Raw genomic sequence first — 25421 nt, 5'->3', positions numbered from 1 at the left:
ATCAAGAACCAGCCAGAGGTGGCCCATGAGAAATCAGAGAATTCTATCAGAAATAAATAAACCGGTGAAGATTGGCTTACCAGGCATTGTGCTGAATAACTGTTTTGCATGGATAGGCCAACACATTAATTAGATTTGCTAAGCAAAGCTTTACAATTATAATTCATAATTTCTGTGAGAGCTTTTTGTAAATATGCTACAGCCCTCTGACAGCGATCTGATCCAATGGAGTTGAACATTGTCAGATTGGCAGTGTTGTGGCCCAATAGTGTTGGGGGGGGGCACCAGGTGTGGCCAATCGTATTGCATAGGGGGGCGGGGAGACTGTGCAGGGGGAAATGGACACAGCATTTCATGAGCGTGTGTGCCAACAGGGAGCGGGGACAAGCTCCCTTTTTATGCAAATGTTTTATGGAAATATTTGAGGTGTGAAGCAGCAAGCAAAAAAAAAAAAAAAAAACGCTCATGAGCTTCTTTTCCAGAATCCACGTTCCAGTGTCATGTGGAAACCAATCAAATGCGCTGAACGCACGACAGTTCTGAAAGCTTTCTGTGACTAACTTATTTGGGTAGAATGAGTTGTGTTTATGCTACGGGCACAAACAGGTTTGAGTTTTATTAGAACAGATTACTTTTCCACGGAACAGAAGCCTAAAGGATTAGGTTGCGATTCTGTGAAAGGGAGATAATTGTAAAGTGCTGTGGCTTGTTCTTACAAATTGTTCTTTTTTCCCCCCTCCCTGTGTCAATTCATTGTGTGTGCCGTGATATTGGACCTGAGGACTTTACTCTGTACCAGAATACTGTAGAGGAATAGCAGGAAGAGCATTTGAGCTCAGGCCTGCTCAGATCTCAATCAATATTCCACATGGAAGCCAGCGTATTATTGGTTTAATATTCATGTTTTTCAGATCAAGACAGTGATGTCTACAGAAATTCCAGGGCCCAGCCTGGAATAAATTGTCAAATTGTTTGCAAATGCCTTTTGGATTTCAGATTTCTGACCAAACAACATTTTGACAATGACAAGTTAGCTAGCTAGGTGCTGGCCTAAACAAATGCATTTTGAACTTGGTGGTATGTTTAGAATATATTTTGAATAATGGCAATTGAGGAAATTTTTATTTTTTTATTTTTTATTTTTATTTTTTAATCAAAAGATGGGGACTGTACAGTTTGGCTAATAGAATAGAACTTAAAAAGGAAGAATGAGTGGGGAAAAAAATTTATCACAAACTTATTACAAAAATATGGGAAGAAATGATTGGGAATTAATTAAGCCTACCCCATATTCAGTCTTAATTTAGCCTACCATAATGCCCCGCCCCCCTTGGCCTAGCTCAGGCCTGGAACAACATTCCTGGTTGTGCCCAGCCCCCCCACCCCCCGACACCCCCACCCAACCCCCACCCACAAGGTTGGTTTGGAGGAGCAAGCAGATAACAGATGGCAAAAAAACTAAAAATAAAAACAAAAAAACTGCCATTGAGAGATCATTAGGTACACGTTATCGTTCCACAGTTCTGTGCCTTTTCAGTCTTCTCTTCAGAGCCTTATGGGTAATTTCAGCCTTCCTGCGGTGAAGCAAAGCTCCTTAGTCAGAGTAATGGCTTCTGTACAGAAAGAGAAGACATTTGCCCACCTAGACAGATCATTGTCTCCCACGTATAAGTAATCTGTCACGCTGCCATGTGGGGCTTGTGGGCGTTGTGTATGTGTTTTTGAGGCTTTGATTTTCTTCCTTGCGATAAGGCTGCATCGTGATAGAACTGTCGACACCCAAGACAAAAGAAACTCATCTGTGCATGCTACCTTAAAATAGCAAGACAGACTGAAGACTGCCTTTCCTTCTCAACAAAAATTTCTCAGGTGCTACAAAAAACCCCCCTCGCAAAAAAACAAAAAATAATACGTTGAACCTCAGTTGAAATTTATGGATAGAGAGGAAACGTATTAAAAGATGTCAGACTCCCGTTATCTCTAGCAGCAGTATGAACCAGGAATAATAAAGTAATGAATGACAGTCATCACCTCAGTTGAAAATGGAAGAGAGCTCCTCCAATCAGAGTACAGCCACAACAACCAATAGAACAGAGTCGATGGTGATTGGTGGATGCTTTCTGGCAATACTGCCCAGCTCCCTGTGGGCATTGGCAGGTACCCAAGAATGAGTGCTGGCATTGTGCTCTTGGTTTTTTACCAATGTACTCCACCACTGGTGGAGGCCTCAGGTGTCTACCTGTTAGGTGACATCACGTCACATGTACCTGTAGAGCTCAGACGAGTGCCAATGAGCTGTGAGCACCTGTGGAGTCTCGGAGGCGGGGGATTGGTCCGGAGAACAGCTGTGGCTCAGTGCGCAGGGTGAACGGCTCATCCTCCGGGTCTCTGAGCATTCTGGGAGGGGGTACGTGAGCCTCTCTGGGGTCCGAACAAACAGGAACTCACACCGTATTAAGTATTACCCAAAGGACCACAGAGCTTTCAGTGAACTGTAAATGATGGCCATTGTTGTGCCAACAAAATAACTTTGGCACATGCATGTCTCACAATTTTGGAAAAGCCATTTTATTCCCCCTCCCCCCCCCATACTGCCTTAGCAGTGCCAGTCACAGAGAGAGATTGCAGCAGGAGCACAGCTCTATATGACTGGACATTCCAAATTGGAGAGAAAACGGTGGGGGGGGGCATTTGAAAATAGAAAATTGGTCCACCCTTCTTTCTTGTGTTTTGTGAAGTTATTTTATTTTTTTTACTAATAAATAAAGCCCATCTTCCTTACCATTAAATAACCGTTACCATTTCCATCCTTACGAGTAATTACTTACCCTAATTAAATAAACTTTTTTTCTGGAGAATCGCATGAGCTACGCACTAACCCATTGATGAATTATACACGTTCCGCTCTCCCTGGACTGGGGTCACGTCATTTCACCGCTGGCATCGTTTGTAGGCAAATGAGTTACGGCTGAATCGGTGTAGGGACACCAAGAAAATGGCTTACAAGGAGAACAAGTGGCACAGTGGTAATGAATTCTGTTCCAGATCAATGAATTTTCAGATCATTAACGTGGAAAACACTTTCGGAGAAGATGAGGGAAATGCTTTTTTTCTTCCCTTCTTCGTGTCTCCCCTCACCTACAGTCATTAACTCCTCGTTCTCCACTTTTTTCTCCATCTGAGTTGTGTTGTATGACCAGTACATTTCTGTGCCCCCCCCGCCCACCGGCCCCTGGCCCCCGAACCATCCGCTGTTCGCACGTTCAGCCATGCTCACAGATGAACCCATTTGGGTTCAGTACAAGCCGACGAGGAAGCCGGCGAGAAACAGTTTCGTCACTGAATGGTGTGAACGGAGTATTGTGCTCATGATGTGTTTGTGCAAGCGCCATGGTAACAGATTGGATGAGAAAGGAGAGCTCAGGTCTTCAAGGACAGCCTCACCGATTGTGTGGGTTTCTGAATCATAGAATTATGGTTCAAGGTACCCCCCCCCACCTTAGTTTTATAACCTTGGCTCACAGGAAGCAGCAAAGGAAGGGAAAGCAGGATGTTAAAATGAAGGTTTATTTACAGAAAGAATAAATCATCAAAAAGAGTCCAGGTGTGAAACATCCGTAGAGTAAGTAGTAAGTGGATGAGTTGTAAACTGTGCTGTGGGGGGTTTTGTACAACTCGAACCCGAACTTAACAGCGAAGGCCCGTGCCAGTGTTGCACACACATTGGGCTGCAGGCGTAAACACTGGCACAAAGCAGTCATTTAGGGCCAGAGCTATCCCTGGGCAACACGATTCAGGTTATAATTTTAATGTTTTTTTTTTTTGTGGAAGGTGGGGGGGGGGCATTTTGGATGCTGTTCTTGTGCAGTTTGTTATTTATAGTGCCTGCAGCATCCGGTTGCCAGGTCTGCGATTGCTTCTGCCACAAACACCTCCCCCCCATCCTGCCCCCCAACCACCAGTCCGTGACTCGTTCCGACAACCCCACCCTCGTTCTCCTCAGGATATTTGTCCCCAAGCAATCTCATTTCACGCCACCGAAATCCTAGAGCCAGTTCCGGGCGCACAACTCTGGTCCTGGAGGGCCCGTGTTCGTGCTGGTTTTTCTTCCAACCAATTACCTTAGTCTTAGCTTTCAGACTGCCCTATAAACTACGCTGTTCGCTTCTGTACTTTAGCACAATAAAATCTTCCAGATACACTGGCAGTCTGCGGCTGTAGCTGGTGCCTATACAAATGTCAGCTCAAGATAGCGATTGAGCCAATTAAACAATAACCATTCTACTGGAGACCTACTGTACAGTCCTTTAGGTTCACTCCAGCCCTAACAAAGTACACCTCATTCGACAGCTAGAGCTGGGCTACCCAACCCTGTTCCTGTACCCAAATGTGATGACAACAATGGTGAACTGTACTGGAGATCTTATCCTGCTGCACACATAATTGGCGGTGCATGGGATTTTTCATTTTTCACAATCTACCAGCCAGATCTTACCCATCCAAATGTCCCAGGCCTTGGCTGGTCATGTTGCACTTAGTCAGTCCAACATTAGTGAATTTTTATTTTATTTATTTGATGTCCACTGGCCTCTCCATTTAAACTGAGAAGATATGACATTGAGGAAGTATGCAGTTGATGGCGTTAATAAAAGTGTGTTTGTGAGAAATGTTGTGTGGAACCTAAAGCGGTGTGGTTTGGGGCTTGCGGAGAAGCCACCCCTGGAAGGCCACGCTTACATTCATGTGGAAATGTCACACAGCACCGCTCTATTGGTGGACACATCCTGTGATGTCACCAAGGAAACAGAGTGCTCCGTTGGCTGTCACAGGGAGGACTTGCAGACAAGACACAAAGAAAAGAAAAAAATTGAATTCTGAGATATACAATTGTCAGTGTTGTGATTAAGTGACCACATTTCCACCCCCACCTCACTTGAACAAAAAAGATGAATTCATGTGCAATTTCCCAGGCCTGCAGATAGGCAATGATGTCGAATGGAACATGTTTGTTGAAGGTACAGTCCTGTTTCACTGGCATTTTTCAAAAAGTAGTTTCTGAGATGAGATGCTCTGTTGAATAGATGCAGTTTCTGACTCTGTCTCCTCTGATCCAGGGAAGTTCATTTTGCATGTGAAACAGACAAGATTATTTAAAAAAAAAATCACTGTAAGACAGCCATAAAGAAAATAAAAATGAATTCAGTAAATATAAAAACAGTCAGCCAGATGATCGAGACACAGACTGACCAGTGTAAGTTGAACGTCCACAAGTTTGAGAATTGCAGGTAGAACTCATACCGGTCCAGCAAGGGTCGCTAGTGAGCACTGAAATTCAGTCATCCTTGCTGACTGAATCCCTCTCTCCCTGGGCTAATCTGTGGACTGTTATTAACTGCCCTGTAGAACTGGCGGCCCCTGTCAGCACTGGCACCAGGGGCAACCCATCGTGGACTGGGGAGGGGCCGGGTGACTGAAGCAATGATGATCATGGACTGGGGGGGGAATCCACCACTGGAACAATACCATTGAAAAAGCTATTCATGCGTCCTTACTGCAATTCAAATGTCTTTTAGAAAAATAAGAAACATTTAAAACCTAAATTGGATAGCCCCTGTCCATGGTTGTGCCCATTAGTGGGTGTGTAGACCGTTTAGGCTGCCATCCGGCTCAGTCTGGCTTCAGTATCAGGCATCGAATGCAGACAGGAAATAAAAGGTGATGAAAGCATGGAATAATATTTCAGCCTCTGCAAAGGAGAGGTAGGACTGGTCTGGTGTGGTGTGGTGTGTGAAATTGGGTACTGTAAAGTGGAAAAAATAAATTGTGAATCATCATTTATGTGGGCTTGTAAAAAGATGAGCTTTGAAAGTCTGATAAAGTAAAAATAGAAAGGCTCTGACTAAGTGGTGACTTTTTGGTTAAAAGGGACAGCACCTACACTTAAAACAGCGACAGTAGTGTCACAATTTAGTTTCAGGAGTCATTTTTGCATCCAGAGTCCAATATTCAATATTCAGGATGCAGTTTTGTGATAAGGTAGTCATGTCAACTTTACTTACAGAACCATGCTGAGTGTCAGACTCAGTATTTAAAGTCTGACTATACATTTTGCAGAGGGGAAGTGTACCTAAAGAAAACAGTTGAGGACCCAGAACTGACCCTTGGGGGACAACGTCTTATGGCAATAATGAAGCCCTCCTTGAGCCCCGGGAAGATGTAGATCCCAGAAGTGAAAATTTATGTAGGGTTAATTACACAATCCTTGGCTTGATTGTATGACAGTGTCTACGAGGCTGCAGGAAGGTCCAGTAAACTCCAGATGACTAGCGTCTGCTAATTATTCAGAACTTAATTCCTGTTGGCCAGTTGTGTTCCAAACACATCAGATCATTAATTTGCCCATGACAGTGGTGGTGGGGTGGGGATACCATGACAAGGACACCTTGACAACACTATGACAACCAAAACAAACAAGTCAGAGAAAGCATGTATACATAGTAGCCAATAAAAAGCCAAAAGCTCTAGAAAGCTACAAAACCAAACAAACAAAAAACATTCAAAGCACTAAATGAAACCATTCCAATGGCTAATCTTATATTAGGCCTTCCTAGAAGCCTCATTCCTGCTCTGCGATAAGATGTTTCAGTTGATTGCTTTTTTTCAGCATTCCGTTTTGTTTTTCATATATACATGAACAATGGCCAAAGGGTCTGTACAAGCCTTTAATTATCATGAAGCATGTTTTGTGGCCAAACTTACCACTCATGTACATCCACACCACCAATTAACAACACCCTAAAAGGAGAATAAGGTTGGGGAATGCTAATTCTCCAACACACTTTTAAAGTTGTAATGCCGGAAAGTTTATATTATTTTTTATTTCAAATAAATATAAAATGTGTTTTTTTTATTCTATGAAGCTTGTCGTTCTCTCCTGAGGCAGTACGGTGGGCACTAGGGGTCAGAGAACCGAACACAGAACTTGAGGAAGTTTGCTCATTTTTATAATGGAAATTCAAGCCTGAAGAAAGATATTGATGTGAATCTACCATTCCAAACACGCTTCTGTGCTTTTACAGATTGTTATTGTTCCGGTGATAGGACATAAACAAGTGGAACAGCCTTATTGCAAGTTTCTAGGAAGCAGAAATGAAGATATGCCATTTCATGTCAACCTTTGAACAGGTACAGATTGCAAGTTTCCAGGAAACAAATGAAGATGTATGCCATTTCGTGTCATAACCTTTGAACGGGTACCGTTATATTCCACTATTTCCAAATGAATAAATGGCTCACCCAATAATGCGTACCATTTATTGAAGTAACTGCCATCCATCCATTATTACCCCACTTATTCCTGGTTGGGGTTGGGGCGGAGGGGGCGGAGGGGGCTAGAGCCTATCCCAGCATGCATTGGGCAGCTAGCAGGAATACATCCTGGACAGATCACCAATCCATTGCAAGGCACACGCACACATGCACACCGTGTACCTGTGGCCGATTTAGAGCCTCAGTTAGCTTAACCTGCATGTCTTTGGACTGTGGGCGGAAGCCCATCTGCTAATAAATGTCTTCAGCAAGGCGAGGAGTGAATAAAGCATTATCAGAAGCCAAATGGCCCTCAGCAAAGATGGCTTCTAAAAATCTGAGCAAACAGCCCGTTTGCGCCCAAAATAAAATGGGTTCAAAATGGACAGGAGTGCAGTCCTGACATGGTGATAGGTCTCTTCTCTCCAATAACAAGTCCTTTAATTCAGAGCGACTGCCATTCCCAGTTCAATGGATGCAACCACAAACAGTGGTTCTTGTTAATGCTGATTTATGAATAAGATCAAGTACCCATCCCCCCCCCGCCCCCCGTAACACGGGCTCAACATTAGCTCAATATATTCACAGGATCTGTCATTTTTGCTAAATTTACTGATAAACCCATGATCCCTGATCACTCTTCTTGCATCCGGACACAAATTGTTTACCGCACGTGTACTCTGAGTTCAGTTCAGTTCACTGTATTTGTCCCAAGCAGGAAAATTAGGTTTGCAGACAGGACTTAAAGAATAGAGGGAAACCAGCGTTGGCATACAGGGCTAATTAACCGAGCCAGGGTAATTTCTGGAAGCAAAAACCTGTATACATATTGACTCGCCAGTAATGGAATTGTCCACCGCTATGCTAAGCGCTAGTCTGTCTGCCTGAACCTGTGGTAAAGTACATTTTTTTCAGTCAATATGTTCATTTTAGAGAGCACTCGTTTTCCTTCTGTTTTGTTTTTATGAAGTGCAGCTGTGCATCATATAAATGGGATATTGTCAACAGACCCTGGAGCAAAAGAAAGTTAATTTCTGTGATACAAATTAACTGGTCGCAAAATCTCCTTTGGAAGCAAACTAATATTCAGGAGTCATCTTGATGCCCTTTATTTAATTAGTGCATCTATGTTTCTGCAGGATCAGATTAAGACACAAACAATATCAGCATTATGAAAAAAACAAAGCTAAGATTGAGAAAGTTTGATGCATTTCAGAAAAGATTAATGGAAGCAAACTCTTCGGAAGCTGATTTGACAGATCCTTAGAATGTGTTATTTGAAGGCAATTTATTCTTGAGATTGAGTTTGATCTTAAAACGCTGAAGCAAGGGAAACTGCATTCATACTGGTGATCTGTGCCAGTCCGTCAGCTTTGACTTGTGATCACTGTTCATCTTCCCAGTTTGCAGTTTGTTTGTCTTTGGTATGTATAAATGTGGCAGTGGGTACAGGGTTAGGGTTAGCGGTTTTTGTAACTGATGCACTTTTTTTATGCACCAACCATTCGGCCTTTTTGGAACCCTAATACTAGTCTCCTGTTGTTTTGGAAATACATACAAAACTACTGATTGTCGGACCTCGTTTATGGCCTGCACACACTGCTAATTGGCATTCTGCTTAATGTGACTCACCATTTTAGCTAGCTTTCAAAGTAAAAGCAATTTTTTTGTATGCTGCTTCTTGTTATTTGTCCAAACGCTGTAGTTGTACATATTAAAAATTAAGATATCCATTGCTGACTAAATGAAGGCGGCAGATAATTTATTTTAAAAGTTATTTAAAAGGAACTTTCTGAACCGAAGAAGTTTGTAAGAAATGAGGCTGGAATCGAAGCAGTGATGCCATGCAGTGATATTGGGTGTGTTGAGCTAAGCATCATTTGCTATAAGTGAAATGATGGATTTATAGAGTGAAATGATGCGTTTTTTTAAACCCTACAAAAATCCCCCCCTGAAGTGGATTCATTTTCATCTTGGCAATGAGTTTCCGTATAACTGCCCCCACATTGATCCCTGGTCTAGGTATCATGAATCTCATTTCAGAGAATATTGGTACTTTATTATAATATATAACTTATTTTAACCGTGGCGTTGTCCTCAGGGTCAAAATTGACCCGAGTTTAACAGCAGAAAAAAAAATCGCCTAAATTAATTTTTTTCTCCAGCATAAGTTTTGATTACTTTTCCTGGATTAACCCTACAATTAGGAAAAGTTTTATAAAGTATTTTTATAAAAGCAGTGCACCATCAAGGTACAAAGATTTTATTATTATTAATATTATTTTAACCCTGCATTTATGAAATCAGGAGTTATACTCAAAGTTAAGCACCACACCTATTACAGAAAAAAAAGATTTTTAGTAAAAATGAGTGGTGTAGACTGAAGAATCAGTCTCTGGACTAAGTAGGAAAACAGTTCACCGATTTATTGATGAATGACAGATTGTTTATGCATGTAATATTCAGTGAGGTGGGAGGTCATGTTTCACCCTGTCGGCACATGGTGCAGGGATAATATGAAGACAACTCAGGGGTTAAACTAGTAATTTTCCATTTGCTGTTTTCGGTTTGGGCTCAGAAGTTAGATGTAGCAACAGCGGGAGAGTAATGAAGTGTGGCAGTTGGTAAGGTAATGACTTCTGCCAAAAAAAAACTTCATTTAAAAAAAAAAAAAAAGAAAGAAAAAGAAAGTGTATAAATGAAATTACTTTGGTGTTGGTGTCAGTATTGCATAGCCCAAAAAGCAACTGTGTCCACAAGTTATGAATAATCCATTTTCCTCTGTCGTGAATAAAAGGAACAAACACAGACAAGATGAGACCTGACTGAGGACAATTAATGGACTTGTGTTAATGGAAAATAAAGACAAATTTCACCATAGTACTTATAAAAAAAATAATCATTTAAAAAAATATGGATTTTTTTAAATGTATGAAATTAGTTTACTGTTATTAAAAGTATAGATCTCAAAAGGATAAGTCTGAACTTGTAGCAAAATGGCGTTGTTACAGTTTGAATGGGTCCTGTTCTGCATGTGTGAGGGTGAAGGCCAATTAAAATCAGCACATAGCAACTGGCTTCCAGTGTGCGCTGGGTATGAGTACATATTCCAGCTTGATCGCTAAAGCCAAAAGCAAATAACAAAATAAAAATACAATCAGAGGCCAAAGCCAAGTTCAGTAAGTGGGTGGAATGGAGAATATGTATTGTGCAAGATGCACCTCAACAGCTGTGGTGTCAGTGCCTGCTGGTGAATATTGATTATTATTCCATGCCCTATATATTCAGATGGCTCCATGAACCTGCTGAAATGAGCCTGTTTCATAGTCTAGGGTCCATCCGTGTCTGTGGGGGGGGCACAACCTGAACCCATGACGATTGAATAGAATGACTTTTAGATTTCTTTTAATGAGATTTGGTGATCCAAGTGCAATAGAATACATCCTATATCCCTGAACACATGCTATGACTGCATTTGAATTTGGATCAAGGATAGCATGCATCCATTAGACTTAGTTTCACTGTAGTCAGCTATAAATGGTAGGTATGCCTGAGACCATAATGCATACATGGAAACAGATAAAATTGTTAAAACAATACAGTTCAAATTAAGGGCCTGTAAAACTCATCCTTCTGCACTTTGCTCAGTAACCAGTGTTTAACTAATTTTATACTAAAGTAATGAGAAAAGTATTTGCCCAAGGCTACAGTCTTGTGAAAGTAAACAAACTTGCTGAACTGTTCACACCTGTATTATAGATATTGGACACTTTTGGCAGCAAATCATATTCAGTATGACATACAATTGGAGAAATGTCTGGATATGAGAGACTTTTAAAAATGTTACTTAAAAGAAGATTGCTTCCACTGATGGGAGAGCTGTATTGGGACTCTATAACAGTGCCAGAGTGAATTCTGTAAATATATAGAGGTGTGATGATCAAGTATGTAGTTATTTGAATATTTCACCGTGAGTTTGCGGGTTAGGGGTCAGGATTTGACTGCTTGTCAAATTGCTTTTCATCCGTGAAAAAAAAAATCCAGTAATGAACAGGAGTTTCAGGAGTGCAGAGAGTGGTGGAGCATATTTTGGGAGACTTGGTTTGGTTAAGCCCCATGGTCTCTGTGGACCACAGGCTTTGGTAGTACATCTTTAAATGACAATGTTTACTCTTTGCTTTTAGGTTAAACATTATAACAATTTGTATATTATAATAATAGCGAAAGGATATTCAAATATAAAATTCAAAAACACTAAAAGGTACACATTCTTTATTAGAAAGATATTTTTGTGGTTCAGGCACTAGTGGCTTATGCGTTCTGGCATGAAGAAATCTCTTCACACAAAGTTGGAAGCCTTTCAGCCTGCTACCCAGCTGGGTTTGTTTGCATTCCGGTTCTAGAGTACTCATGCTAATTCTGAGGGTTTTATCAGTGTGGCACATCATTCCTCTGTATACCTTTTTCAGGAAAAATCCATTAAAGCAGCAGATATTAACTGCTGGGGACGTGGGATTAAGCCTGCCGTCTTCCACTTGATATTTCCAAAGAATCGCCAAAATCCTCTCAGGTGTGTAAAAAAGTGGAGCCTATTGTGGGCCAGCCAATTTGGGACCTGGGCCAAAAAAAAAAAAAAAAGAAAAATGAAATACACTTCTGCCTGCCTCCACTTGTGAAAAAACAAATCTCAATTAATATTTTGCTGCATTTTGAATAATGTTTGTCTATAAAGTGAATTGAAAATAATGGTGGGGGGTGGCATAAAAAGATAGTGATCACTAAAGTTTACCATATGAAAGTGGATGAATTTGAACCTGAAGTTTTATAAAAAGGTGAAATACTGTTCAGCCCATCTAGCCTGATCATTCACCTGGACCCTTATCACTTTTTATTTTTCCAAGACTCTGTAATATGCTTTGGATTGGCCTGGCCAGGCACGGGCAGTTCAGAAGAGTGACTGCTCTGTAATTATCCTCTGCATCAGGTTAAAAATATGGATAGAAGAGGTCAAAGTGTCAAAAGAAACTTTTTTAAAAGTGAGAGTTAACAAGGTTCAAAAACATCAAAAAACAATAACAAAACATAATTGAAATGCTCAGAGCATACGATTCAAATCACAGCATTTCTGCATTGGCACTTTCTGATTGCCAAGCTTTGTGGCTAATTTTGTATTTTGAGAGTTCAATGTACTGTACATAATATATTTTACCCATGTTGAGCAGGATAAGATGAAGTATATTATGGTATTTTTCTTGCGATCCACCCGGAGAGTGCAGGTGCAAAATGGGTATGAAGCCAGCTTTGGCACTGCCAAGAATATATGCACCCTCTGCCTGCCAAATAAATAAACAAAGGGACATAAATAAAAGCTCTTTCGTCTATTCACAGTAATAGGCTGGGTATGCAGAAGCACTAGAGTGTGTCGTCTATGAGGCTGTGTGTTTTGTGTGCTCTTTATTTATTTATTTTCTTTTTTAGAAAGGGGAGCTGTGATAATTTTTGGCCACTTAGCCCTAAACTGGTTGATGCGTTTAAATCAGCAGTGAAAGCAGGCATTCTAATTTTGAAAGGGCTGAGTATTGCCGAGTAAAATGTGGCTTGTTTGTTTTTGTTTTTGTCTGCTTCACATTGTTAAAGTGGTTTAACTTGGGTAATCCCACCGATATGTAAAAGGCATTTTCCGAAGCCAAAGTTTATCTGGTAAATGTCTCTTCAGCGGGAAAATAAATGGCAGTGCGTTATTTTTAGAGTCGCTTTGTCCTCAGGCAGAAGGGTTCTCTTCTGCTGAAGGGCAGGTCTTCACTGGCACCATCGCTTGAGTCAGAAGTCATTTACTCGTATTCATGTTTTGTGTTCATGTCACATGTTTTGTTTTATTTTATTTGTGTGTGTGCGCGCGCGCCATTTTTGTAAGGCACAGTGTGTTAGTCATGTATGAACGGTGTTAGGTAAATGCACAAATTCTTCTTGTAGCTTTTTGGGGTTTCTGTATGGTCTCAATAGATTTTCTGTATTTGTGCTCTTATATATTTGTGCTCTTGTGCAGGCACTATAGCATACTTACTGCCCAAGAGACACAAGACAAATGGGCCTCATTCACAAAACTTTAACTAAACTTATTCTAACCTACAAAAAACCAATATGGGATTCTAGAGGTTATGGGAATGACGTATGGGTGGGTTGGTAAATGAGAGCCTCTATGTATGTTGTATGTGATTGCGTCTGTTGTATTGATTTGATGTTTTGTGTTGGACCCCCTCGAAAACGAGATTAACCATCTCAAGGGGCTATCCGTTAATAAACTTTATTGAAGAGGTTGAATGGAATAAGCAAGCAACATGTGCTGTCTGTTTTGAGTTGACAAAATGGTGGCAGAAAATTTCTCAGGCCGATGCAATTCACAATGTTGGATGGGCAGCCAAATGCCAGTTTTTATTTTGCGCCCTTCACCAATCACAGTCCATTAAACCACCTTTTTATCTTTACCTTCTGCGGGCAATATTTTAACTTATGAATCATGAAAAGGATGCAAATGTGATGACTTTACTCCTCGGTCAAATCAATTTTAAATCTAATTACGGAAGTACGAGAGATTTGGGGAAGTGCCAAGAAATGGTCAAGACAGTGTCAGAAGTAACTTTGAAAGGCCATCATACGGCCAAATAATATTGGCGAGTGAATTTGATCATTTCTGGCTGAAAACTGCTATATAAATACAGCATAGGCCTTCTAACTTAATTTGAATTTTTTTGGAAACATTTATTTGTATGCTGAAAATAATCATTAAAAAAACAAATTCCATGTTTTTCCTTCATAATGTAACAGACCACAGATCAGGCATTATCCAGTACATCCTGAAAATTCAAAATTTCTCTTCCTAATCTCTTAAGATAGTATTTACAATTTCATTTCACTGTCTGCAGTACTCATTAAGAGAAGTGCTTAATTCTGGGAGCTTTTGTCTATTTTTGAGAGAACATTATATCAAAAACCTAATAGCAAATACTATTATGGTAGTGATGAGACCCCCTTTGTGCGCGACTCCCAGCTGAATCTGGTCTTTGTTTTTCTGTGGATCGTGGTTTAACCGCTGATTCTGACCGTGTTCCTTTCCCAGCCCTGACCAACGTGAAGCTGTGGGCCATCGACCGGCAGTGCTTCCAGACCATCATGATGCGGACAGGACTGATCAAGCACTCCGAGTACATGGAGTTTCTAAAGAGGTGGGGACTGCTCTCCCGCACATCTGGCCTACTGTTACTGTGTGTGTGTGTGTGTGTGTGTGCTTATGCAAATCTGGCCTACTGTTAGTGTGTGCGTGTGTGCGTGTGTGTGTGTTTATGCAAATCTGACCTACTGTTACTGTGTGCGTGTGTGCACACGTGCGTGTTTCTGCACATCTGGCCTACTGTTAGTGTGTGTGTGTTTATGCAAATCTGGCCTACTGTTACTGTGTGCGTGCTTATGCAAATCTGGCCTACTGTGTGTACGTGTGTGCACGCGTGCGTGTTTCTGCACATCTGGCCTACTGTTAGTGTGTGTGTGTGTGTGCGTGCGCGCGCATGTGTGCATGTTTTTCTGGACATCTGGCACTGGTCTACTGTCACTGTGTGTATGTGTTGGCATATGAGCATGTGTGTAGGTGTGCGAGTGTGTGTGTAGGTGTGCGAGCGTGTGTGTAGGTGTGCGAGCGTGTGTGTAGGTGTGTGCGCGCGCGCGTTTGTGTTCGTTGCCATGCGAGTGCACACGTGTCTGTGTGTATTCCCTCAGCATCATCTTCATCATCTTCATCATTGATATGCATAATGCATGGTGAGATGCACTCCTACAGTCCCCATAATCCATTTTAAATATTGAAGGTTAGATGCCCAGCTTGCTATGCTGAACCACTGGGAGCAAGCAAATCTTCATCAAAGATGCATGAAATATTACTGCATAATGTATGTATTTCTAGGAGGTCTATAATGGTCTATAACAAGAACGAAATGAGTCTGGTGGGCCACTATGCATGCGTATGATTAAAATTTATAACTATATCGTAATGAATTTTCTGAAGTACATCAGAAGGACTGTGGCCCTTAATCCCCAAACCTACCTTGTATTCATTTTAATCAGCCATTTTTGTTAATTAGTTCCCTGACTCCCCTTGTTAAATGTGTAGAGCTTAATCTTTCTGAGGTTGTGTATTCATTTTAAAAAATGTAGATTTACTCGCTAAAGAAGCTTCTCAACCACATGTCTCAGGGCCCACTGCGGGACTGAGCTCTTTATTAATTCGCTTTAATGGAGGATTTTCTCATTATGAGGTATGATTGTGCGAACAGAGCCCCAGCGTATAATAAGGTCCTTGTGACCTTTGTCCCAGTGAGCCAAAGGCTCTGCGGGCTTTCATGTTCTCCTCAGTGTCAGAAACGGACTCGGACACGTGGGGGCCGGTGTGGTGAGCTCACCGTATAATGACCTGCTTTAACTGATCACTGAACTGCATTGGTTACTATTCACCACCCAGGACAATGTTGTACACCCCCCCCCCGCGATATAAGAGTTGGTACATTCCCGTATATTTATAAGCCCTTAAAATTAGTTAATACAATGCACACCCTAAGCCTGATTGCAAAAAGACTCATTAACGGCAATGCACGATAACATTTAATCACTTTGATTATTAGCCGTATCATGTGCGGAGATATGCATGCATTAAAGACAGGTGCATATTTACACTCGACCCCTGTGCAGCATGGATCTCTGCAGCACACAAACTGCTCTATGCTTCTGTGTACATGTAATGGCATTAGTCTAGATTCACTCATTAGTGCACTGTAAACAAGTTATTAAACCAATTTATATTCAAATGAATGTACTTTGATTAGATACTTCATTAACAGTGTTTAAGGCTCAAGACCATTAGCTGAATGACAAATTAAGCTCCACAGAAACAGCTGCCCCAGATTTTGTTTGATGGGCAGATGGTCCTAAACATACTGGAGAAAACCCTGTTAACAGTATTTTATCATTAGCACAAAACATACCTCTGACAGTCTCCTTTGCTCAGTTCACTTTGCCCATCAAGAGACTTTATTGTAAAAACCAAATTGTATTGCGTTAGCTTGGCTCGCTAAAACCTGAAGTTACAATTTTAAAAAGTGTGTCGTACAAAACTACCACACAGTGCATCACACCCAAGTCGAATTTGGAGAAGTTACCATGACACCAGTAACAGCAAATTATAGCATTTCAAAATGTCAGTGCAGAAAACAAACCAGGAGAGGAATTTCTTTATTATTTTCTTTTAAAGGAGGTGAGCAAATTCTCACCCCCGAATATACCGATGAGTAGGGTCATAAACATCTGAAGGAGAAATAATGACCACGAGAAATCTGACATTCTATTCTGTCCTTTTCCATAAAAATAAAAAAAAAATCAATCTTTTGACATTTGCTCAAGAAAAGCTGCTCAATAGTGGAACTTCTTTTTATCGTTTTTGTGGACAAAATATTGATAACAGCCTACTAAAGGTTGATACATTTTTACCTTTATGGTGTTTGCTTGAGATGAATGCATGGTCATTTTGTTTTTCAAATTCTTAGGTTTTTTGAGAGAGTTAAATCAGAGTCAGTAAAATAACAGTAAAAGCACACTTGTGTTTTTTCGTGTATTTCTCAAACTGCTTCTATCCCAGAAGGCCTGTTTGGCTTGTATGTCAGGGCAGTGTAATATAATGTGTTCTCAGGGCAGCAATAATTTGTTCTTGTGAAGTGTTGCAATATTTTGATGCACTTAAACCAACGTCTTTTCAATGTACATTCGATATCTATGAAGAAATCAGTGCCAAAGTAGTATCTCCATTTTTTAAATTTATTATCAAGGCACATCAAGAGGTTTTATAGGCTTCTTACATCTGCGTATCAAACTGATCAAGCTCGTTTTGCTGTAAAATGTGAGAGTCCGGCAAGTGAGGCAGACATTGGACTGCCAGTGCCTGAGGTCTCGCATGGAAATCCGCGTTTTGCTAGAATGCATTAACTTTAACACATCCTAGCAAAGGCTGCAATTCCTACACGGAGTTACATCCAATATGGATGCAAGTACCCTCAAATTAGAGCTGACAGTCTACACTGTGGCCTCATGTTCATCGTTTAATTTCGAATCCAATGCGCTGGAGAACGGAGCCAAAACAAAAAAATGTGTCACTGTCCAAAGATTTACGGACCGCACTGTATGTCCCGTGCTGCACATTTATAAATGTGTGTTTGTAGCCTGAGATATCAGAAAACGATGTATGAATTCAAAGTTACCTTTAAAAGATAAAATCTTTAAAAGGATCAAGGATGTCACTGCGGGACGTGTGGATTGTAGAATGCCTTTTTATCAGACTGAGTGAATGTGTCCTGTAGTTCCTGTAGTTATGGAAACCATGTTGATTCTGAGGGTCCATTCCAACGGCAACAAAAGCCGCGTGGCAGATGGCGCCTCAGATAAGTTCTTTTTGGCGGGAAATGCCGCACAGCCCCTCTATTAGCCGAGAATCAGCCGTAATCTCCGCACTTCTGAGAAAAAGGCTTTTTTTACACCGAGGAGATCACATGGCAGGAGAAGACTCTTTCAGGCTGTTCCAGCTTTAGTTTTCCGGAAGGGAAACGTCTGATCTGGCGGTGCCATTTGCGCTTAGAGTTACCGGAGATGGTCTTCCTCCCCTCCCCCCCCCCCTTCCTCCAATAGCCAATCAGAACATGGACACAGCAGCACAGGTTCTTATAAAAGCGGGGTCCTAGAGCTGCATAAATCAGGGTCCTAGAGCTGCATAAATCATATTTATATTGCATTTAGGCCTTTAGCAGATGCTCTTTTCCACACCGAAGCTGCTTGCAGTTTTAAAAAAATAAATAAATTTTAACGTTCTGTCCATTTGCGCTGCTGGATGTTTTAGCGAAGCGAGTGAGGTTAAGTGCCTTGCTCAAGGGTACCACGGCAACACCCCACCTGGGAACCGAATTTACAACTTTACTGTTACAGGCCCACTTCCGAGTCATTATACTGCACTGGCAGCCTAATATCACTCGTACAACAGGAGAGACTACCCTTGAAATGGAATGCGCTGCAAATATGTTGTGGAAATATTGCAACACTTCACAGAGAGAGAATATAGAAACAGACCGTCTGGTGTTTTGAATGATTTTGTCTGTCTTTCAGTTTTTCTGGCTGGTATTGAATAGGTGATCTCAATTGTTTAAAATTAAAAGTTAACTGGAAAAAGAAAATGTTAACTTAAATTGATTATTGGTCTGACTCATTGCTTTGATTATTATAAAAGATAAATGCATGCTGATAACGTGATAAAGCTTGTTAAATTTCCAAAAAAAATGTATATACACATTCACTAAATTCCTCTTTTATACAATTGATGGTTTTTGAAAGGAAGATATTTCATTAAAGATCTGCAGAGTGTTTTACAACATACATGGGCATCTAAAGAGTTGCACCATTTCAAATTCATTTTTACCACAGGTCTGCAACATTGTCTTCTGTGTCTTTGTGGTTTGTAATTGCCCTGCAATTTAACTGTTAATACATACTGTATGAATATTCGCACACTGGTTACCACCATCAGGATCAGAATTTGACAGGTCAGAAATAAGGAGCAAAACTGATACAAATCTTTCTCTCCACTCCTCCTCCCTTCTCCCTCTTCTCCTCCTCTCTCATCCACCCTTTCACAGTGTTCCAACGTTCCAGGGCCTTCCGGAGGAAACAGTCAGCAAGCTGGCGGACGTCCTTGAGGAGGTGAGGGGAGGTTGACGGAGTGTAGCACAGTGGGTAAGGAACTGAACTTGTAACCAAGGTCGAGGTTGATTCCCGGTAGACACTCCGTTGTACCTTGAGCAAGGTACTTAACCTGCATTGCTTCAGTATATATCCAGCTGTATAAATGGATACAATGTGAAATTTATGTAAAAAAAGGTGTGTAAGTCGCTCTGGATAAGAGCGTCTGCTAAATGCCTGTAATGAGATTATGATGTCCTTGAGGTGGTGAGGGGTGGGGATGATGTTTTTCAGAACTTCATATTCAGTATGTTCCTTACATAACGAAGTTCAGTGGACTGGTGAAGAAAGAGAGAGATAGGAGAGACGGAGAGGCAGTGGTTTGGTGCCGTTATAAGATAGGGCACCGTTCTGATTATGCAAGAGACGCACATACTGTAGGATTGAGAGAACAGACGTGTCTTTTCAATAGGCAGTAGGCCAGAAAAACAGCATGGTGGAAAATAGGGTGTAGTAAGCTGGGTGGGGTGAGGGACACATTTGGCCTGGTCCAGCCAGGTTTAGGCTGGGCGGGACACGTGTGGCTGGGTTTGAAGTGTTTGTGCTGGGCAGGATTCCTCAGGTGGAGCTCATACTGGCCACCAGCAGCGGCAGCTCTTCTCCAGCCGGCTCTGAGTCTGTGGGGTGGGGAAATGGTCCCCAGCTCACGAGTATGGGGCTCTGAAGAGGCCCCGTGTGACTCAGCTGCTGGGGTGCTTTCTGTGAATGACACAGCCCAAATGTAATCGCTCAATGGATATTGGTGGTGGGGGAGGGTTAGGGGGGAGATCCAAAACTGGAGGAAATTTAAAAGCCCCAATGGACAGCGTAGAACACTTTTCGGGAATTAAAAAAAAAAAAAAAAAAAAAAAAAAATAAAATGTTAGTTACGCATGTTGGTTTGTGCGTATCACATATGAAAGACGGGACCAGACTGATAAGGGTTGGTGATCCTTATGAAAAACATGCCACTCCAGGAGAGAATTCAGTTCTCTTCTTGCATTCTTGAGGACACAAATTCAATTTCCTCTCTAATGTTTAGCATACGGTTTGATGCCTACAGAAACCGAAGGTTGACGTAGAAGGTAAATGACGTCGGCTGCAAGTTTCAGTGTGTTCTTTTTGGTGCTTTGGACGTTGCAGCTGACGTCAGAAGGAAGTTCCTTTTTCTCTATTCACAAGTTGCTCAAAAAAAGGAAAATCTATATCAAAACAAAATTTGATGAGATTAAAGAATGAGAGATCAGCCCGTAGGCAACATGGGATCACACCTTCCAGGGAGGAAGCACGTCATAATTGTAATTAGCCATTAGAGCTGGGGTGTTAAACTCAAGCGCCGGAGGGCCACAGCGTCCGCAGATTTTTTGGGGGGCTCCCCTTCAATCAGCAGCTGTGTCAGGCATTTGGACTCTGTCCAGGACTGAGCAGTCGGTTCACGTGCCCTTTACATGAAGACATCGATCAAACTTGGTCATTTTTCCCCCCCCCATTGTTGGGTGGAGACGCGGGCGGCCATCTTGCCTGTGAGCGCCGGGGTCGTCTCTCCGATCCCGACAGACGTCAGCGCCGAGCTGTGCGTATTATTTAAGACCAGAACGAGGAACAGCTGGTGGCGAAGATACTGCACACCAAAAGCACGATGTGATGGGGGAAATGGGTCCGGAGGAAAGAAGGTATTTTCACTGCAAGAGTGGCAGAGACATATGCATACGCCATTACTGAAAATCCCACACCATTTATGATAAAACAAAGAGCTTTCAGCGATGGTGATTATTACGTAAATTGCAAATGGCCGATTGAGATTTCATTATTGGCATGTCGGTGTTGTTCGTCCTCATCGCGCAGAAGTCTCTCTGATTGCCAGAAGCTGTGTGGCATTTAAAACAAGAAAGCAACCCCTGCTGTTTAATATGACCCTGACGTGGGAGGTGCTCATGTTGTTCGGCTCTGCATATATGCACGTTTGGTGCATTTGTGCATTGTCATTCTGCAAGTCCAAGATTTAATAACACTGATTCTTTTTCCATTAGCTTTTATGGTTATTGTCTAGGAATTATGATCTGCCATATATCTTTCCTTGGATTAGCTCATTACTTCTCGTCGTGGGACCCGTCTGAGCCTTTGCAATATACTGTAGAAAAATATGGAGAAAAGAGGTCACTGTGACGTCACCCATTGACTCTCCATGGGCTTGGTGAAAAGGCAAGCTGATGACCAGACTGGTGGAGCAGCGGGCTGTAGGCAGGGTCAGCTGGTGAACAACCAGTCAACCAGGGAAAACCAGCTAGAAATGTTGAAAACACAGCTTAAACCAGCTTGACCAGCTTAGGTTGGTTTGAGATGGAATTTTAAAGCAGTGTCAGAGTTTTCCAGCTTGAACTTTTAGTTTTTGTTACATTTATTTTACAGCCTATAAACAGGTGCTGGAGTTGACACCAAGTCACCACGAGCTGCCTGTTTCCATGGCAGTTGACCTTCTGTTATTGCCTCTATCCACATCAGCTTATGATTAGCATTCATGATAAATCAGCATCTGCAGATTTTTATTGTATTTTTTTGGTCAGTGTTGTTAATAGAGACCGTCACAGGGACAGGTCTAGCCTGGTAAATGTCAATAAGATCTCAGGGGGGGGTTTAGCTCGTCTCAGTGACGTCATCGATTTTGTGTCCATCAACAGGCGAGGGTTCCTATTATTGGCAGAATCTCATTAGCAACTGAAAAGAGGGGGTAATGGAAAACAGCAGTAGCCGTGCCGCACACTTAGTGTTGGTGTCAGGGTTGGTGTTTTGCGCCAATTACTACTGCGTTTGTATGTGATCGAGGAATATTCCGTCTAATTGATCCTGTTAGCACTGAATTTGAATGTATTTTAATGCTCGGGTTGTAATAGAGCTACATGGAAATGGACTGATGTATAGATCTAGGGTTTATCCGCACTTGAGCACATTGGTGTCCATTCACAGACGAGGGCATTAGGCGTCTTGCACTAAGGGGGAACTGCGGCATGCCCAGGGGTGGGTTTGTAACGCAAACTCCTGATGACGAGAATATCCCCTCTACCTCCATGAGTATGTGCTCGGTGTGGATCTGAATGAGTATTAATGCTCTAAATGAATGAGTATTAATGCTGAGTGAATATTAATGTGGCTCTACATGAGTATTAATAGGACCCTGAATAAGCAGTAATATAGTCCCAAGTGAATATTATCAGCAGTTACTGTACGTCCGCCCCATTAGTGTATCCTATCCGACGATCACTGATCAACAGTATGTGTGATTCTTGCAGTAGCCAGTAATTGATATTTATATGCAAGGTTCTGTTAGACTGCCCGCCCACCCCCAACCAACCCCACCACCACAAGACTCTCCATTGTCCTTTTTCAGTTGGCCTCCACCACCACCTAAAACATATTATATTTGCTAAATGTGTTTTATATGCAATAGGTTGCTGCCTTTTATCCATTCCCTCATCTTTGCAATAAATGTGTGCGGTGGTTTTTAATACCATTGTCATTTCAGTCAGGGAAGGGATCTGTATTTTGAATAATTTGATTTCTGAATAGACTGAACGGTAAGCTAGAATGCTGGTTATTAATACCTCAATAATCTTCTCATCTCAACTTCTGCCAGAACCATTTTCACAGAAAAAAACACAACGCAAAGCTTGCCTGTTTGAAATAATGTCTTGCTACAGGCAAAACACCAAACATTTTATCTTATTTTACCTTTCAACATGGACAATTCTTAGAGATTAAACAAAATTTCCCTGAATTTACTATCTACATTGTTATCAGTAATTGAATGTACCGTCATGAATACATCTCAGTGATCCAATATTCTGACTAACAGTGAATTTTCAATGGGAAGATTTGTGGACCTGTGTATCCCCGTGTTCCCTGTGTAATTGAAAGGTAGTATTTGCTAATGATTAATGTACTGTAATCACTTAATTCTCACGGTCTTTCAAATATTCATTTTAAAATATTTTGTAGTATATTTGATCTATAATATTTTGATACATGTAAAAATTTGATTTTCTTTCTTCTTTGCCTGAGGTTTGAGGGTGATTTCCATAGACTCTCCAGGATAAGCTACCACATTTGTATGGTTTTCCATAATACTCATAATGCGATAATACAGAGTGATTATTTCTGTTGTATGACACATTACCAGTAATCTGCATAGTATTCTCAATGTTGTGCAGCATGAACAATACAGTGGCTTTTCATCAACCAAATAATTAACCGATAGCTCAGCGGTCATAAGATAAATACACCATCTGTGACATCCCATCCACCCGAACGATAATTTAAAGACATTTATTTTAAAGGCACTTTTAGGGTGTGGGCCATTATTCTCCTCGGGTTGGGTTGTGTGGCAAAATGGCGGCTGAAACCTTTCCGCCACCCCTGTTGCCGTGGCGGCATTGTCGTTTCTGAAAACCTCACGGCAGGGTAGGGAGAAGCTGCGGCGCCCTTCCGCGCTAGCCTGTGGGCAGGTGTTACGGGGGGGGAAGATGGGGGCGGAGGATGGTGGGGTTTGAGTTTGTGTGTGTGCGCGCATGGGTGAGAGTTTAAGTTGGGGGGGGGGGGGGGGTTTAGAGTGAAGTGCACCCGCTTTTTTCCTGAGGTGAAACGAGAATAGCTCAGCGCACGGTGGGGGGAGGCGTTGGCCTTTTTCGTAACGCCTCAGAGACAGAGACCCCCGGTGTGGGACCCCTTGGTTAGGGGTTTGATGCCCCCAGGTAGAAGCATGCGGTGACACGGTTGGTTCTCTCTCTCTCTCTCCCCCCCACCCTCCGCAGACCCACTATGAGAACGGGGAGTACATCATACGGCAGGGAGCCAGAGGAGACACCTTCTTCATTATCAGCAAGGGGAAGGTGAGTCTCCAGCTGGCCCAAGCGGGGACCTTATTAAAGGCCAGGCAGACAACCCGGGCCAGACAGAGCTGCCACCTCCCCAACGAGCCCCAGGAGCCGGGGGTTAATGCGTTTCATATATCTGTGTGGGCGTGGGAGGAACATCCTGTCTCTCTCTCTCTCTCTCTCTTTGACACCGTCTTTCCATCTTGTTTGTATTTCTCAGTCTTGTTTTATGCTTCTCGCTGAGCCCCTTCTGTATATATCTGAGCCTCTCTCGCTTTCCCATTCTCGCTCTCTCTGCTTTAATTGCTGAGAGAAGATTACTTTTGTTCCCGAGACCATAAATACATTTATGAGGGAGTTTCTCTTCCCCACCCCCCACTGCACATCCCACCTTTAAGAAACAATTTAAACCAACACAATTAGCATCTTCTCTAGCATCATCTCTCTCTCTCTGTCTCTCTCCTATTCCGTCTCCTCACCATCTGAATTCCTTTTTGCCTACTTTCTGCTGGTCAGATCACAGATGAGAATCACTTAGGCCGAGTAGATATAAGAGTGTACACGTGTAGTTTTACCCTGTGCAGAGACAGGTCTTTTGTCATCCAAGTCCCTGCACGAAAAAATCCTGCATTCCTAATGCCTAATTATTTCTCAGGTGAATTGCCACGCTTGTAATCAATTATTAACGTCTACAGCTAATAAAGGATGACATTGTTTCCTTTCCATGACAGTTTTACGGGCGAGCTGCACAGCTGAGGATCTTTTTCCCCGTAAAGTGTAAAAAGACAGGAGACAGAACAGCCAGGAATTTTTATCAGTTTGAAAAACACGGATTAGACAAAGGCAGCCCTTAAAAAGAGGAAACATACAGCCTCATGACACAGTTTCATCACCTTAGAATCCCTGGGCAGCTTGTATAGCCTGCGCGTCTGCGTTAGCGCCTGGCTGCCACAGGTCCATTAAGGCACCAGGCAGGAGTTAGCGACCCGGCGGTGTTGTCCGTCTCCCGACAGGTGAATGTTACGAGGGAGGACTGGCCCAGCGAGGAACCGGCCTACCTGCGCGTCCTGGGCAAGGGGGAGTGGTTTGGAGAGAAGGCCCTGCAGGGGTAAGACCGTCCGGCCCTCACCCGTCATCCTCCCAACCTGACCAGGCTGCTCATAGCCTTGTGGTTCTATGAGCCTGACCAGACTGTACAATAAGGTTATGAACAGTGTGCCTGTACAGACCTGCTCATAACCATATCTATGGATCTAGGAGCCTGACAAGGTTGCTCACAACCTTATAGCTCTCCTTGCCTGATCAGGTTCTAAATATTACTTAATCTAACTTTGTAGCACTGAGACTGTTGCATGCTTATGAGCAACCTGGTCAGACGTGGAAAATTCAGGTTCGGAAAGTAAGTCTTTTAAGCAGGTAAAAGACAGTTCTGTTCCAATCACCTGG

General features: G+C 42.2%; 1 protein-coding gene across 2 annotated transcripts in view; it reads left to right on the top strand.

Annotated features, from left to right (window-relative positions):
* The window catches only part of LOC135244693 (cGMP-dependent protein kinase 1-like), a 105861-nt gene that overhangs the window by 51514 nt on the left and 28926 nt on the right, over positions 1–25421 (top strand). For both annotated transcript variants that reach the window (XM_064317182.1, XM_064317183.1), the window contains exons 4-7: positions 14426–14531; positions 19026–19089; positions 23913–23990; positions 24989–25083. In XM_064317182.1, the coding sequence (XP_064173252.1) occupies positions 14426–14531; positions 19026–19089; positions 23913–23990; positions 24989–25083 (343 nt within the window). The remainder of the gene's footprint in view (positions 1–14425; positions 14532–19025; positions 19090–23912; positions 23991–24988; positions 25084–25421) is intronic.

The sequence above is a fragment of the Anguilla rostrata genome, chromosome 18, assembly GCF_018555375.3.
Source record: "Anguilla rostrata isolate EN2019 chromosome 18, ASM1855537v3, whole genome shotgun sequence".
Lineage (NCBI taxonomy): Eukaryota > Metazoa > Chordata > Actinopteri > Anguilliformes > Anguillidae > Anguilla > Anguilla rostrata.
The sequence above is the reverse complement of the archived record's forward strand: the minus strand, read 5'-3'. Positions and strand labels throughout refer to the sequence as shown.